Source organism: Neophocaena asiaeorientalis, unplaced genomic scaffold, assembly GCF_003031525.2.
Source record: "Neophocaena asiaeorientalis asiaeorientalis breed wild unplaced genomic scaffold, Neophocaena_asiaeorientalis_V1.1 scaffold2, whole genome shotgun sequence".
Taxonomy (NCBI): domain Eukaryota; kingdom Metazoa; phylum Chordata; class Mammalia; order Artiodactyla; family Phocoenidae; genus Neophocaena; species Neophocaena asiaeorientalis.
Window position 1 is genome coordinate 363,494 of NW_020172182.1, and position 15,104 is coordinate 378,597.

Below are 15,104 nucleotides of genomic sequence, written 5' to 3' on the forward strand. Positions count from 1 at the left end.
AACTCTCAATTCTGATGAGCAACTGGGATTGAGAACCAACCATTCATGTAGAACAGGGGTTGGCAAACTATGGCTCATGAGCCAAATTTAGCCCACTGCCCATTTTTGTATGGCTTACAGCTAAGAATGGTTTCACGTGTATAAGTAGTTGAAAAAAATCAAAATAATATTCTTCTGGGGACTTCCCTGGTGGTGCAGTGGTTAAGAATCCTCCTGCCAATGCAGGGGACATGGGTTCGAGCCCTGGTCCTGGAAGAGCCCACATGCAGCGGAACAACTAAGCCAGTGCGCCACAACTACTGAAGCCTGCACGCCTAGAGCCGGTGCTCCGCAATGAGAGAAGCCACTGCAATGAGAAGCCCGTGCACTGCAACAAAGTGTAGCCCCCCGCTTGCCGCAACTAGAGAAAGCCTGCGCATAACAACGAAGACCCAACGTAGCCAAAAATAAATAAATAAAATAAATTTATTAAAAAAAAAAGAATATTACCGTAACGGAACTAATGGCCATAATTAATTTTAAAAAATATATTCTTCTGAAAATTATATGAAATTCAAATTTCAGTGTCCATAAGTAGTGATTTATCAGAACATGGCCATGCCTATTCAGTTATATATTGCTTATGGCTGCTCTTGCACTGTGAATAGTTGCAGCAGAGACTGCTTGGCCCCATAAAGCCTAAAATATTTGTCTGGCCTTTGATAGGAAGTGTCTGCCAAGCCCTAATCTAGACCAGTGGATCTCAAAGTGTAGTCCCCTGACCAGCAGCATCAGCAGCACCTGGGAACTTGATAAAAATGCAAATGATCAGGTCCCACGTGGACCCCTGAGTCGGTATGTGATGGTGCGTGCTAAAGTTTGGGAACCATTTTTACAGTCTCTGCAGTGTAATGACTCCTTTTTAAAAGACTTGTAACAGAAATTTTCTACTTTGTCTTCCTGCTGTGTTGAAAATGGAAGGTGGTTGTGGACCTCCAGAGTCCTTTGTTGCCTAGTAGAATAGGCCTCATAGATATCACTACCGAAACTTTAACAACAAAGATGCAGTATTGTCACAGGGCTTAGCATATGGTAAGGAGTCAGTATGTGTTTGCTAGATGAATGAAGCAGATTACTATGTCATCACTTATATGGAAAAGAAAAAATCATACATATTATCCTAACTTTGAAGTTGTAATGTTTTCTGGTATCTCTCAGTGGTATTTTAACCTGCTTGCCCAGGCTAAGTATAAAGTAACAAGAAGATTAGTAGCCAGTTGCTTTCGAGAGGGGTGGTGCGTGGAGTGTTGAAGGATAAAAGAACATTTAGTCAGAGTCCAGACAATGGTATCTTCTGAAGGATGAAGGGATGCTTTCTGCCCCTGCAGGATGGCATAATCAGTATCCTGACCAGGGACTGTGGGTCCCACATGGTCTTGTGACTACCCGGAAGTCTAGAGCGTGTTTGCTGTGACTGAGAGTTATTATCACTTTAAAATCAGCTAAGATTATCTTATGTCTGAAGAGACTTGATGGCTTGTCTTGCCCCTTCCCCCTCACAGTTTTTTGAGTGAAACCTGTTTTATTGTTTTGTTAGCCTATAGGTCCTTTTTGTTTATTTAGATTATTAAATAAAAAACTACTGTAATTAGAACATAATAAATTAGACTGGCAAATTTTGACCTTTCATTTTTGTCACTTTTACTTAATTTTTCTACTTTGTGTTCTTTTGGCCATATAAGTGGATGTATTGAACATCATCTATCTGTTTCTTATGTAGAATTATTTTCTCAGACTTGATTTAGTACTTGTTAACTTCTAAGCTGTTTTTTAAACTTTTGGATGTCTTTGTCTCTGAAGTTTCACTTAACACCCTTGTATCTATGAAAGACAAGAGCTTGACTCGTAATTTAATTCATTAAATGCCTGTTGAATGAATGACAGCTCCCTTTTATTTCAGACTCTTAACAGGTGGACAAACTGTGATCTCTTTTCTGAGATGAAACACATACATTGCACTTGTTAGCCTGGTTGGTATTCTTTTTCCAGATTTTATAGTATTTGAGAAAACATGTCATTTAGCATTTACCACTCTCTGATAATTCTCTCTTGAAGGGGGCATTTAAAAAAATCTTGTCTACCAAAGGTGACCATATTTACTAACACTCTCAAATGCACTCTTGTTTTGTTTGGTTTTTCCTTGCTATCTTCTATCCACTGCGACATTCTGTTTCTGAGAGCTACTATCATTGTCACGAAAACATCTCAGCTTTGGGCTTTTGAGGTATATAGGTATATATCCTGGAAGATTTTAGAGGAAGACCAGGAACACTGCTAGAAGGGACTGGAAATTCTCAAGGACCTGGGTGCCACATTTTCGTAAATGTCTGTTGATCTCAGCTGGGACTCGGTCCTTTTGACCTTTGTTTTCTACAAAGTTATAACCACTGTTAAATTCAGGCTTCCTCTCCAGTCTGCTTTTGTTACTGCCATACTACTTGCATCTCTATTTAAAACTGTATAGGTACTGAAAAACTGGCATTAGAAGGGGTGTCAAACCATAATTTTTTATGTCCTCTGTTGTAAGAACCTTTTGCATTATTTGTGCGTGCGTGCAATCTAGATACAATAAATAAATATTATAAATGAGAAGTGTTTCGATAAGTCAGTATTTGGAGTAATGACTCACGTGTAATAACTAGTCCAACAGGTACTTTTTGGTAGAGTATATACTGAGTTTATAGAATATAAATTCAGAAAGCTTGCAGTCCAGTTTGGGATAGAGAGGATAAGCACATAGAAACATATTTTCAGTTCTGCATCATGTTTTCACAGGAAATAGGAGAACCTATTTGGACAAGGCTTCTTTAAGGATGTGATACCAAAGCTAAGTTCTTAAGGACTAGTAAGTAGGGGGACAGGTGGATGTTTTATGAAGAGAGAGCAGCTGAAATAGTCACAGACATAAGAAATATTTTAAATAAAAATTTGGTTCACTTTTATCCTTTTGAAAAGTATGATTATCCTTTTTTTTTTTTAATTGACAAAGTAATATGTTGAAAAGTAAGCCGCCTTTTTTCCCTGGAGCCCAGTCCTCTCAAGACGAGTTTCTTATATATTTTTCAGAAACTGTATTTTTACAAGAAAATATATTTTAAAAAGACAAGTGGAATCATATATTTACTGGGCCACAATTCATTGTGTGCTCTGTTTTTTTTATCTCTCTCCCACTTAATGATTTATCGTGGAGATCTTTGGTGGGAAGCTTTTTTTTTTTTTTTTTTTTTTTTTTTTTCAGCCACCAGGGAAGCCCAGTGGGAAGCTTTTGAAGAACGGTTTTACATAGAGGAATGACATAGTTCTGTGTTTTAAGTAGTTGTAACACTGATGACCATGTGGAAGACTAGAAGGAAGGAAATGTGTTCGAGAATATAGTGAACGTCAGGAATGGAAGGGCATCTCCCATAACAGAACTAGCCCACCAGCCTGAAGGTAGTAGGAAGACCCTTGGCCCTTTGTGCTTATAAAGTGGATCACATTAGAGGTGATACTGCCTTTCCAGAGGGTATTTGGAAATTACCAGTAGTTGTCAGAGTAACTGAGGGACTCTACTGGCATTTGATGGATAAGGGCCATGTATGCTAAACTTCCTGCATTGCTCAGAATGGTCCTGTACCACAATGCCAGCATATCTACACTGAGTAAGAAGCACTCATCTGCATCCTAGTCACGGGCATGCTTGTTTAAAATGCAGTTCCCTGGGCCCTCCACCAGAACACTGAATTGTAAGTAATGTTTTACTGGAACACAACCACATTCACCTGTGTTGTGTCTTATCTATGGCTGCTTTTGTACTACAGTGGCAGAAATGAATTTTTTTGACCAGGACCATATGGCCCACAAAGCCTAAAATGTTAGTTGTTGGGCTCTTTATAGAAAGAGTTTGCTGACCCTTGGTAGAGACCAGTAGTACTCAGTCTTGGCTGCATAGTGGAATCATGTGGCAGCTTTAACAAAACTGCTGATGTCAGGATCCCACCCCTACCCTACTGGAGCCTGGGATTTCGTCCAGGTATCTGAGTTTCCAGGCGATTCTAATGTGTAGCCGAGGTTGAGAACCACTGGTATAGAGCAGGAAGAGTACTTGTAGCAGTACAAGCTGGTGATTTGGGTTCTTAATGATTTTACTGGGTCAGAGTGTCAGAGTTGAAGACAGGAAAGGTAGGAGAAGGTCTTAACTTCATTGAATGCCACATTTAAAAGGCCTCTGGATGCTTGGAACATGACAAAAGCTGTGCATATAGTTCTGCATGTGACAGTAGGCAGAAATGAAAAGAGGAATCAGCCAGCACCTGAGTTGACAGACTGAGGACAGGACTTAAACCCTGCCCTTTTTTTGATAAATAGCAGGTCTGTTATTTGAGGATGAATAAAACAGGAAAAACAACAGGAGCCTGTGGGAAATTTATTTAACAAGGGAAAGGGAATATTAACCTAAAGACTCACAGGGAAGAGCAGTGCTCTGAAAATTATTTTCTACAGAAACCAAAAGAAAGTTTTAGAAAACTATCTGGCAATCTCAGTAGGATGCAAGAAATGGCTTCTGAAAAGTAGATTGTAAGCTGTGGTTTCCAAGCCAGATTCCGCCCAGCAAATGTGTCTTGTATGGTCTACCTGTTGTTTTTAGAAATTTTGAATGAGTTGTTAGCATTTAAAAACAGATTTCATGTAAAAATTCAGATTTGTAGCTTCTCTTTAAAGATAAATCTTTTGGCAGTAAGGCTGACTTGCATCACCCCTTGCTTTCTCCTTTCTTGAACACTTCATTCCTAAAGGCAATTAGGTGAGGCCAAGCAAGGCATCCATGCCTGGTGAGGGGAGCTGTACTGGCACAGGGCAGGGTGCCCTTTGAACCCTGTGGAGGGGTGACTGGCTTGTGATGTCAGAGTACAAGTATTGTGAGGAGGGTGTCTGCTTAGGAGGGCCAGTTTTTAAAGGAACTAGGGCTCCTTGGAGAAATGACTGATTCCAGTGCTGGGGCAGGGAAAGAACAAGATGAACCTGGAACTCCTTGTGCCAGCTGAAGTGCTCAAAGAATGGTGAGGACATGCCCAGAAGACACAATAATGATAGTAATGGATTATAACCCATTAAGGAAAATAGGAAATCATGAGGGAATAAATAAATTTAAAGTTTTATGAAGAATAAAATATTTATCTAGTTCTAAATTATGTCCGTACAAAATACTCATTGACTACAAAAGAGAAGAGTATCTTTTTGGTAAAGTTTGGCAGTTAACACCTTGATCAAGTGATCCAGTTAACGTCCTTAGTAATGAGATCAAAGTCATGTGTCACCTGGTTGGATGCAATGAGAAGAATACAGCATCACTTCTGAGATATTCTTACTAAAGATGTATGACCTGAATCTAATAATAAAGAAACATCTGAGAAACCCCAATTGAGGGACATTCCAATGCAAAATAACTGACCTGTAATCTTCAAAAGTGTCAAGTTATATAAGCTAAGGGAAGACTGTGGATTGTTTCCAGATTGCGGGGGACTAAAGAAACACAGCTGGTAAATGCAGCACAGTTCTGAATCGGATGGTATTGGGACATATGGCAAAACTTGAATGAGGAGGTCTGAGGATTAAATGGTAGTGATGTAACAATGCCAATTTCCTGATTTTGTTATGATTATCTAGGAAAGCCCCCTTAAGTTGCAGGAACTATATGCTGAATTGTTCAAGTGTAACAGGACATCATGGTAGCAGTTTACTCTCAGATGGTTCCAGATTTTACAAACTTCTTTGTACTGTACTTGGAACTTTTCTATAAGTTTGGGATTCTTTCAAAATTAAATTGATATGTTTATATGTATATATATGAAAGGCTTTATGCACACACGGGGAAAGTGGCTTGGGGTATTTTACCACAACATTCATTTTTATTTCAGCTTCTGTTTCTTTAATTATATTGTCACTGCTGGATAAAGAAAACAGTATAGAAGTAGTAGACTGCTGGTTTTAAGGCCCCAGATCCGAGAAGCGCTTCTTAAATGGGAGTTTTATTGGCAATAATTAGCAATAACTATATATGTATTATAGCAATCTGCATAAGCCAATATAAGGTTCATAGTTTTCTAGTTGTTACTATTTTGTATGATGTTTATTAGTACATGCTATCTTAAGACAAAAATTGAATATTTTGAATTGCAAAATAGACTTAAATTTATTAAGAATGGCAACAGTAATTTTTCTATAAATAAGATTATGTCAGTAGTTTTTGAAGGTTTTTTGTTTGGCTAATTGATTTAATTTGACTTAAGTTGGAAATGAAATTTTTTAGTACCTTCTTAGAGGTAAACTTTACCTGCTTCTAGAATGTGTGTATCCTTCCACTTTTCATATTAAAGAAGACAGTTAACCTTTAAATAAGTGAGTATATATGTAATAGATAAAATGAAATAGAGAAACAGGAAAGAGGGGTCTCAAAAAAAATAGAATTTCAGTCTTAGCTTTGATGATTAGAAAAAAATATAGGTTAAAGAATATTTTTAAAATCTATCTAGTAGAATTTAAAGCAAGTTATATACTTTCTAAGTCACTGGATAGTATAAAAAGCAAAGTCTGTAAGAGTAACAGGTAAAAGAAGGGAAGGAAGTATTTAAATCAGAAAATATTTAGTAACATGGGAAAATGCAATATAAACTATATGCAGGATGACCCCAGTTTTGCACATGTGTTTTTCTGAGTATGACAAACATAGTTATATAGAAAAGAGGCTGAAATGAAAATAAGATTGAGTGGTTTCCTCTAGGAAGTGAAATTATGGGTGATTTTTGTTTTCTCCTTTGTACTTTTTATTTAGAGATTAATATATATGTGCTTTTACATGATATCTACAACTCCCAATGAACAGATGTTCTTTAAAAATTAAAATGTAATATATCCTATTGTATATTTAATATAATATAAAATACTCTAAAATATTTTATAGTTTTTTCAGTGGAAAAATCTGTTTATTTCTAGGCTTATTGGTGGGCAGTATTACTTATGGGAATTGCCCTGATCATGTTAATGGCCGGTTTTATTAAGATATGCAGTGTTCATACTCCAAGTAGTAATCCAAAGTTGCCTCCTCCTAAACCTCTTCCAGGTAAGACAATTTGAGCAATATTTTTATTACTCAGAACCATTTAGCAAGTAGAACTGAATTATAAATGAGTCTTAAGTAACTAATATATAATACTTTCTCCTTGAGAATGGAATTATTGGATGAATTATGTAGTTGATTTTTAAGTGTGTGTTTTTTTGTTTTTTTTAATCAACCCAGTCTAACTTATGGCTGTCGATTTAATGCTAATATATCCTTTTAAAAAATTGCTAATATATCCTTTGCTAATGCTAATATATCCTTTAAAAAAAAAATCCAAAAATCTTCCCTTTTTGGTTTTATTATGATAGACTACTTCTAAATGATTGTTCTTTCTATTCTAATAGCGATGCTTCAGTTATGGTTTTTAACGTTCGTGCTCTTGAAATATTTTCTGGCACATAAAGTCATTTTCCCTAGGGATGATGCTTATGGGGAAATACAAGTTCCAGTCTGTGGGAGAGTCGTAGTGTAGAGGCTTCAGTCACCAAACAACCATAGTTATTCTCCATCTCTGAAAACAACTCCTAAGGTTTTGTCTCCACCACCCTTTACCTCTCAGGGAGACAGGGCTGGGAGGAGATACCCTCTTTAGACCATGGGATTTGGAGAAGGAGGGTAAGGAAGCGACTGCTGTGGGTTGTTTAGGCCCCCACCTGTCTCTCCCACCCCCTCCCCAAGGTAGGTGTCGCTTCCACGCTCCCCTCAGGACACCTGCGAAGTAGGTGTGGGACAACACTGTCCCAAGGCCCGAGGTAAATGGCAGTAGTTTCCTCTCTTGCCCCCCCCCACTCACTTCTCATTGAAGCCTCTTGCCTCAGGCCAAATCCACTGCCCTACACAAAGTTCTTTAAAGTTAGGGGTTTCTTATAATTTTCTCCATTTTCCCTCAGTTGTTCCCCTATATTTACCTATCTTAAGGCAAGAGAGGTCAGTGGTCATGCTGGGACAGTATCTTGGTGGGAATCAAAGGAAATTTGATTTTGATGTCATTGCTTTTTGTAAATTAGCAAGTTAGCACTCTGGAACTGATGTCAGTTTCTTAGGGATTTCCAAGGGCCAAGTGACACTTTTTAGATACATTACCAATTATGGCCTCATTTAATGATGCAATTCTTTTAATTTCATTTTAAGGATTTTCCAGCTCTTAACTGTTGTTTATTGAACACTCTCAAAAAATGTTGAGCACTTTTTCGTGAATTATCATATAATCCTCACAACAGACTATCTGAGTTAGTTATTATCCCTATTGTACAGACTTGTTAGTCATCTGAGTTTCAGAGAGGCTAAGTCATCTGCTCGAAGACACCCAGCAATTTCTTCCTCATGGAGTCTATCCTCAGACCCATATTAATCTAATAGTTGTAGCTGTTAAGCACTTGAAATATGGCTAGTCTCAATTGAGATGTATTGTAAATATAAAATATATACAGACTCTGAAGACTTAGTATTTAAAAAATGAAATATTTCATTAATGATTCTTTATATTGATTACATCTTGAAATGATAGTATTTTGACTATATTGGGTTAAATGAAATAAAAATATTATTAAAATTATTTTACCTGTTTCTCTAACTTTTTTCACTGTGGTTACCAGAAAATAGAAACTTACATATACGGCTCATATTATATTTGTTTTGGACAATGCTGATCTAGAACCTTTCTTCTTTCCCCCCCCTTTTTTTTTTTTAAACTGAAATGGCAGCTTTGTTTTTAAAGATTAAAAAGCTCATGGTAAATCTCTCTTGCTTTTGTTTGTGACGCACAGGCACTTTAAAGAGGAGGAGACCTCCCCAGCCCATTCAGCAACCCCAGCGTCAGAGGCCCCGGGAGAGTTATCAGATGGGACACATGAGACGTTAACTCAGCTTTTGCCTTGGTTCTTCCTAGTGCCTACAATGGGAAAACTTCACTCCAAAGAGAAACCTATTAAATCATCATCCCCAAACTAAACCCTCACAAATAACAGTTGAAGAAAAAAATGGCAAGAGATCATGTCCTCAGATCAGGTGGAATTACTTAAATTTTAAAGCCTGAAAATTCCAATTTGGGGGTGGGATGTGAAAAAGGAACCCAATTTTCTTATGGACAGATATTTTTAACCTAATGGCACAAAGTCTTAGAATATTATTATGTGCCCCGTGTTCCCTGTTCTTCGTTGCTGCATTTTCTTCACTTGCAGGCAAACTTGGCTCTCGATAAACTTTTATCACAAATTGAAATATATATATTTTTTTCAACTGCCAATCAAGGCTAGGAGGCTCGACCACCTCAACATTGGAGACATCACTTGCCAATGTACATACCTTGTTATATGCAGACATGTATTTCTTACGTACACTGTACTTCTGTGTGCAATTGTAAACAGAAATTGCAATATGGATGTTTCTTTGTATTATAAAATTTTTCCGCTCTTAATGAAAAATTACTGTTTAATTGACATACTCAGGATAACAGAGAATGGTGGTATTTAGTGGTCCAGGATTCTGTAATGCTTTACACAGGCAGTTTTGAAACGAGAATCAGTTTACCTTTTCCTTGTGATGGAGTTGGTTCTGATATTCATTTTGTTTTATCAAATGGCTGCTAAGAGCACAAGAGTGACGATGCTGAAGAACACAGTTAAGTGCAAACTGGACATATGCAGCATACTACTACTTCAGGCTTAGTTCTTTATGTAAATGTCTGATTTCCACTTACTTATTTTAAGCTTTCTAATTCAATTCCATTTTTGAAGTGATAGGTGAAGTTTTATTCATGTTTGGTAGCATTTATGTCAGTGAAATGATTCTTTTTATTTGCAGCCTCTTATTTGTATGCTAATTATGTTTTGGTTTTGTCTGATACGGAAAAGAAAAGCTGTGTCTCTTATTTTATCAAAATATTTGAACAGCGTTTTCAGCATATCATCACTGATCATTGGTAACCACTAAAGAAGAGTGATTTGCTCAACCAGTAGTTAAAATTGTAGCTAGGCCTTCTGACATTTTTTTTCCCTAAAATATTTTAACTGCAATGAAGGTGAAACAGCACAATGTCCCATTCCAAATTTATTTTTTAAACAGGTGTAAATAATTGGCTTTTTAAAGAAAGAAGGCAAAAGCATTTAATGTATTAACAGGCTTATTGCTATGCAGGAATGGAAGGGGGCATTACAAAAAAACTTTAAGCTTGTGACATATTTATTGCTTCTTGTTTTCCAGCTACATCACTTAAATTAGAAGTAAACAGCTATGATTTTCCTGGCTTCACATAGGAGGCAGATTTAGGGAAAGTTGAAAAGATTTGTGTTTGGCTTTTTTTCTTTTTTCTTTTTTTCTTAAGAGTATAAGGTTTACACAATCATTCTCATAATGTGACGCAAGCCAGCAAGGCCAAAAATGCTAGAGAAAATAATGGGATCTCTTCCTTGTAAACTTGTACAGTATGTGGTGACTTTTTTCAAAATACAGCTTTTTGTACATGATTTAGAGACGAATTTTGTACATGAAACCCCAGATAGACTATAAATAATTCTAAACAAACAGGTAGGTAGATATATATGTAATTGCTTTTAAATCATTTAAATGCCTTTGTTTTCGGACTGTGCAAAGGTTGGAAGTGGGTTTGCATTTCTAAAATGGTGACTTTTACTCTGCAAGAGTTATTAGTAACTTCTTGAGTGTGGTAGACTTTGGAACATGTACATTTTTTGCTTGTAATGTTATCCTGTGGTAGGGTTTTGGCAGGTACATACTGCCCCATTTTATTTTGAGTCTAAGTTAAATGTTTTCTGAAAAGAGATGCGTGCACTGAACTCTTTCCACTGCAAATCAAGATGTGGTAAAACAAAAGGATCAAGACAAATGAGATCTAATACTACTGTCAGTTTAATGTCCACTGTGTTTTATACAGTATCTTTTTGTTCACTTTGGAAATTTTTACTAAAAATTGCAAAAAATAAAGTATTGTGCAAAGATGTAAGGTTTTTTGAAACTTGAAATGCATTAATAAATAGACTTGATGAAATCGTCTTGAAGGTTTCATACTCTTTGAACTCTGAGAACTATCAAAAGAAGCTTCCAGCAAGGCAGCTTGTCCTTACTAAATGAGAGAGATTGTTAAGCAGAAAGGATGGTCTCTTCCCACACAAGTACAGATATCTTTATTCCTAATTAAGACTTCATGTAAAAATTTTATTATTAGATATCTCTTTCTACACACAATGAACATTTGAAAAACAGTCTCAACTGCTTTACATTATTTCTAATCAATATTCAAAGTGCTTAAACGTGTCTGTCTTAGCAGAAGAGCTGAGTCATTTTGGAAACTGGTCTTATATATATTTTGCAAAGTTTTGAATGCTAAGTACCTCATTTATTTTAAAAGTCTAGTTTGATGATAAGTGTATTTAAAAAATTTGAGCCACGTTTTCCTGCTTTGTCAAATTCATAGCAAATAAGAAGAGACTTGATATTTCAGTCTTACCTAGAAAAAGAATTGTAAGCCCAGAGTGGTGCCCTGCACAGAACAATCTGCCCCAAACCCAAGTTATTTAGTTATTTATTAAATATATTGAGGCCAGCTTAAATAAGTAGTATTTGTTAAATGAGTAAAAATATGCAATACTTTTTAGTTACTTTAATTTAGAAACCTCAAAATGTATATTATGTTTAATTATGTTTGTTTATGAAACCATCAATATTGATTCAGATGATTGCAAATTTATTATTTTTACTTACAATTGAATATTTAAATTTTGTTTAGATTAAATCAGCAATAGAATAAATTATTACAGTTTCTGGACTAGTGTTCTCCATAGTGTCAGGCAATATACAGTTTTGGGAAGGACTTCTTTTAGGGAATGGCAGCTTTATCTGATAAGTCTTGTTTTCTGAGGTGTCTTCAGCAGTTTGTGCTTTGAGGTACTTCATTTTTGTTGTATTCACAGACTAGTGAAAACTGAAGATTTCTCCAAATTGAGCAGACTACTCTTGAGTTCTTATTTCGGTCCCTGTGGCCTGTACATTTTAAGACCTAATGATTATTACTTCTCCAAAGATGGGATTAGATTAGTGTCCTTGGCAGCTGTGCAATTGTGGGTGCATGTGCTTGGGAAGGCTTTTAATTTCCTAAGTATTTCTAATCGAAAGTACAAGAGGGTCAGTGTAGTAGGTCCATTACAGAACTGGACAGCCCATCTTCAGGGGTATAAGAAGTGATGTTCTTTATTCAGATTTAAAGAGTCAGGGTCTCCCAAAACTAGAGAGCAAGTTGGATATAGTTTAAAAGCAGCTGCCAGGGACAGTTTTTCTCTAGAGAAGTCACTAAAGTCGCAGGAAATTGTAGTTTCCTGAAAAACACTTTTGACTTCTAAGTAACAGAAAGGATAATTAGTTTGCCCCACAGAGCTCAGCTTCAGTTTCAGCATTTCTGGTTTTATGTTCTTTATTGAAAACAGCTTCCATTTGAATCACTTTTTCTGTTTATTACCAGTTTTAGTTTTCCCACTATCATTTCTGTATCCAACCCTTTACATTATTAGGATACAAGTGAATGAACCCTTGTATTCTGTATTACTGTCTTGTTTGTGTGTCTTAGGTACATACATGTATGCACTATTTTCAGTAGAAATTCATATATTTTGTAATTGATAAGCTCTTCAGAGTATCTGTTCTCTCCTATGAAAAGCAACATGATACTAGGTAAAAATGGAGGGTTGAGGAAAATATTTATTAGCTTCTGCTCTTTCCTAAAATCTCTGGTAAAATCATAGTGACTGGGGAAAGAAAACAGCATATCCAACAAGGATAAGAAATATCGAAGAGAAGATAACAACATTTTGGAGACTGGAAAGCAGATGGACAAGTAGCCAAATCCTAAACCAGCCAGTGGAAACATGAGAACAGCCCAGTTTGCATTGTTACCATTTTGGGATATAGTCTTTAAGACTTTTTTCTGTGCACCTTTCTTATTTAACAGTGCATTGATATTGTATCTGCATCATTTTAATGACTGTAAATATTTCATTCTGTGGATGTATTATACATTTTAAAAATTAACCAATTCCCTCTTGTTTGGATATTTAGGTTTTCAGATTGTTCATTATTTTAAACCTTTAAGGAAAATCCTAAGTCTGATGATAAAATAAATTACTAAAAGTGGAATTAAAAGTGGGTTAAAGATTTTCTAGGGGCTTCCCTGGTGGCATAGTGGTTAAGAATCCGCCTGCCAATGCAGGAGACACGGGTTAGAGCCCTGGTCTGGGAAGATCCCACATGCGGTGGAGCAGCTAAGCCCGTGCGCCACAACTACTGAGCCTGCATGCTGCAACTACTGAAGCCCACACGCCTAGAGCCCGTGCTTTGCAACAAGAGAAGCCACTTGAAGGAGGCCTCTTGAAGAAGTTTCCACTGGCCAAAGCTGTTTTACTCTGTGAGTTAATAATGATAGTTTACAAAATCCTAGTTACCTTTGGAATATGCTCTTAAAGAAATATTCCAGGTAATAAAGAGGAGTGATACAATATCACCATTGTACCCAACAATGATTAATGGACCCAGACAACAAGCAGCAGTGGCTGCTAACCTCACAAAGAGACAGCAGTCCAATAATTTGTGCTTCCTAACGGAGACACGCGTGCCACTTCTGAAGCAGTCCTGCCAAAAGTCCGATCTGATCCTGGTCAAGCCTCCGGGTCTAACTGCCTCTGTACTAGAAACACAGGAAATAAAGGGACACGTTAAATGATACCACAAAGGCTTCAATCAGCAAAACCCAGACTGGAAAACTACAGGACAAATGACCCTGTTTCTTCAACAACTGACTTGCAAGGAAAAAAGAAAAAGATGGATTAAGAGAGACTTGAGATTTATCTGCCAATACAACCTATGGATTTATTTGGATCCTGATAGAAATAATGAAAAATGAGGAAATGGGAAACTAACTGGATATATGATGATTTTAAGGATTTTTGCAATTATCTTGAGGTGTGATAATGGTATCATGGTTACATTTTTAAAAGGAGCCCTTTTAGAGATGCACGCTGAAGACCTAAAAGTGAAATGATACTGTGTTTAGGTTTGCTTAAAAAAAAATTGCAGGGCTTCCCTGGTGGCGCAGTGGTTGAGAATCCACCTGCTAATGCAGGTGACAAGGGTTCGAGCCCTGGTCCAGGAAGATCCCACATGCCGCGGAGCAACTAAGCCCGTGCACCACAACTGCTGAGCCTACGCTCTAGAGCACGCAAGCTGAAACTACTGAAGCCCACGCGCCCAGAGTCCATGCTCTGCAACAAGAGAAGACACCACAATGAGAAGGCCGCGCACCGCAAGGACGAGTTTAACCCCTGCTCGCTGCAACTAGAGAAAGCCCGGGCGCAGCAACGAAGACTCAACGCAGCCAAAAAAAAATAATAATAATAAAATAAAATAGAAGGCTATACAGCCGATATTTTAAAAAAAAAAAAATTGCGAGCTGCAGTTGGGTAGGGTATGGGAGTAAAGCTGAAAACGAGACTAACCGTGAGTTGGTAATTGTTGAAGCTGGGTGACGGCCCCTTGGGGACTCATTATACTGTTTTCTCTACCTGTGCTTGTATTCAGCATTTTCTTAAAAAAGGAAGAGTTTAACCCCTGCTCGCTGCAACTAGAGAAAGCCCGGGCGCAGCAACGAAGACTCAACGCAGCCAAAAAAAAATAATAATAATAAAATAAAATAGAAGGCTATACAGCCGATATTTTAAAAAAAAAAAAATTGCGAGCTGCAGTTGGGTAGGGTATGGGAGTAAAGCTGAAAACGAGACTAACTGTGAGTTGGTAATTGTTGAAGCTGGGTGACGGCCCCTTGGGGACTCATTATACTGTTTTCTCTACCTGTGCTTGTATTCAGCATTTTCTTAAAAAAATTTTAAAAACGTGAATTAAGTTCATATAGACGCTCATTCATTACTGTTTTTATTTTAGCAACAATTCCTGATAATGGCCTATA

General features: G+C 37.0%; 1 protein-coding gene across 1 annotated transcript in view; it reads left to right on the top strand.

The window, feature by feature from the left end:
- ADAM10 (ADAM metallopeptidase domain 10) overlaps positions 1-11,149 on the top strand; it is a 107,932-nt gene extending 96,783 nt beyond the window's left edge. Inside the window, exons 15-16 of the mRNA XM_024761258.1 lie at positions 7,012-7,138; positions 8,905-11,149. Of these exons, the coding sequence (XP_024617026.1) occupies positions 7,012-7,138; positions 8,905-8,999 (222 nt within the window). The 3' untranslated portion in view covers positions 9,000-11,149. The remainder of the gene's footprint in view (positions 1-7,011; positions 7,139-8,904) is intronic.
- Positions 11,150-15,104: the final 3,955 nt, after the last annotated feature.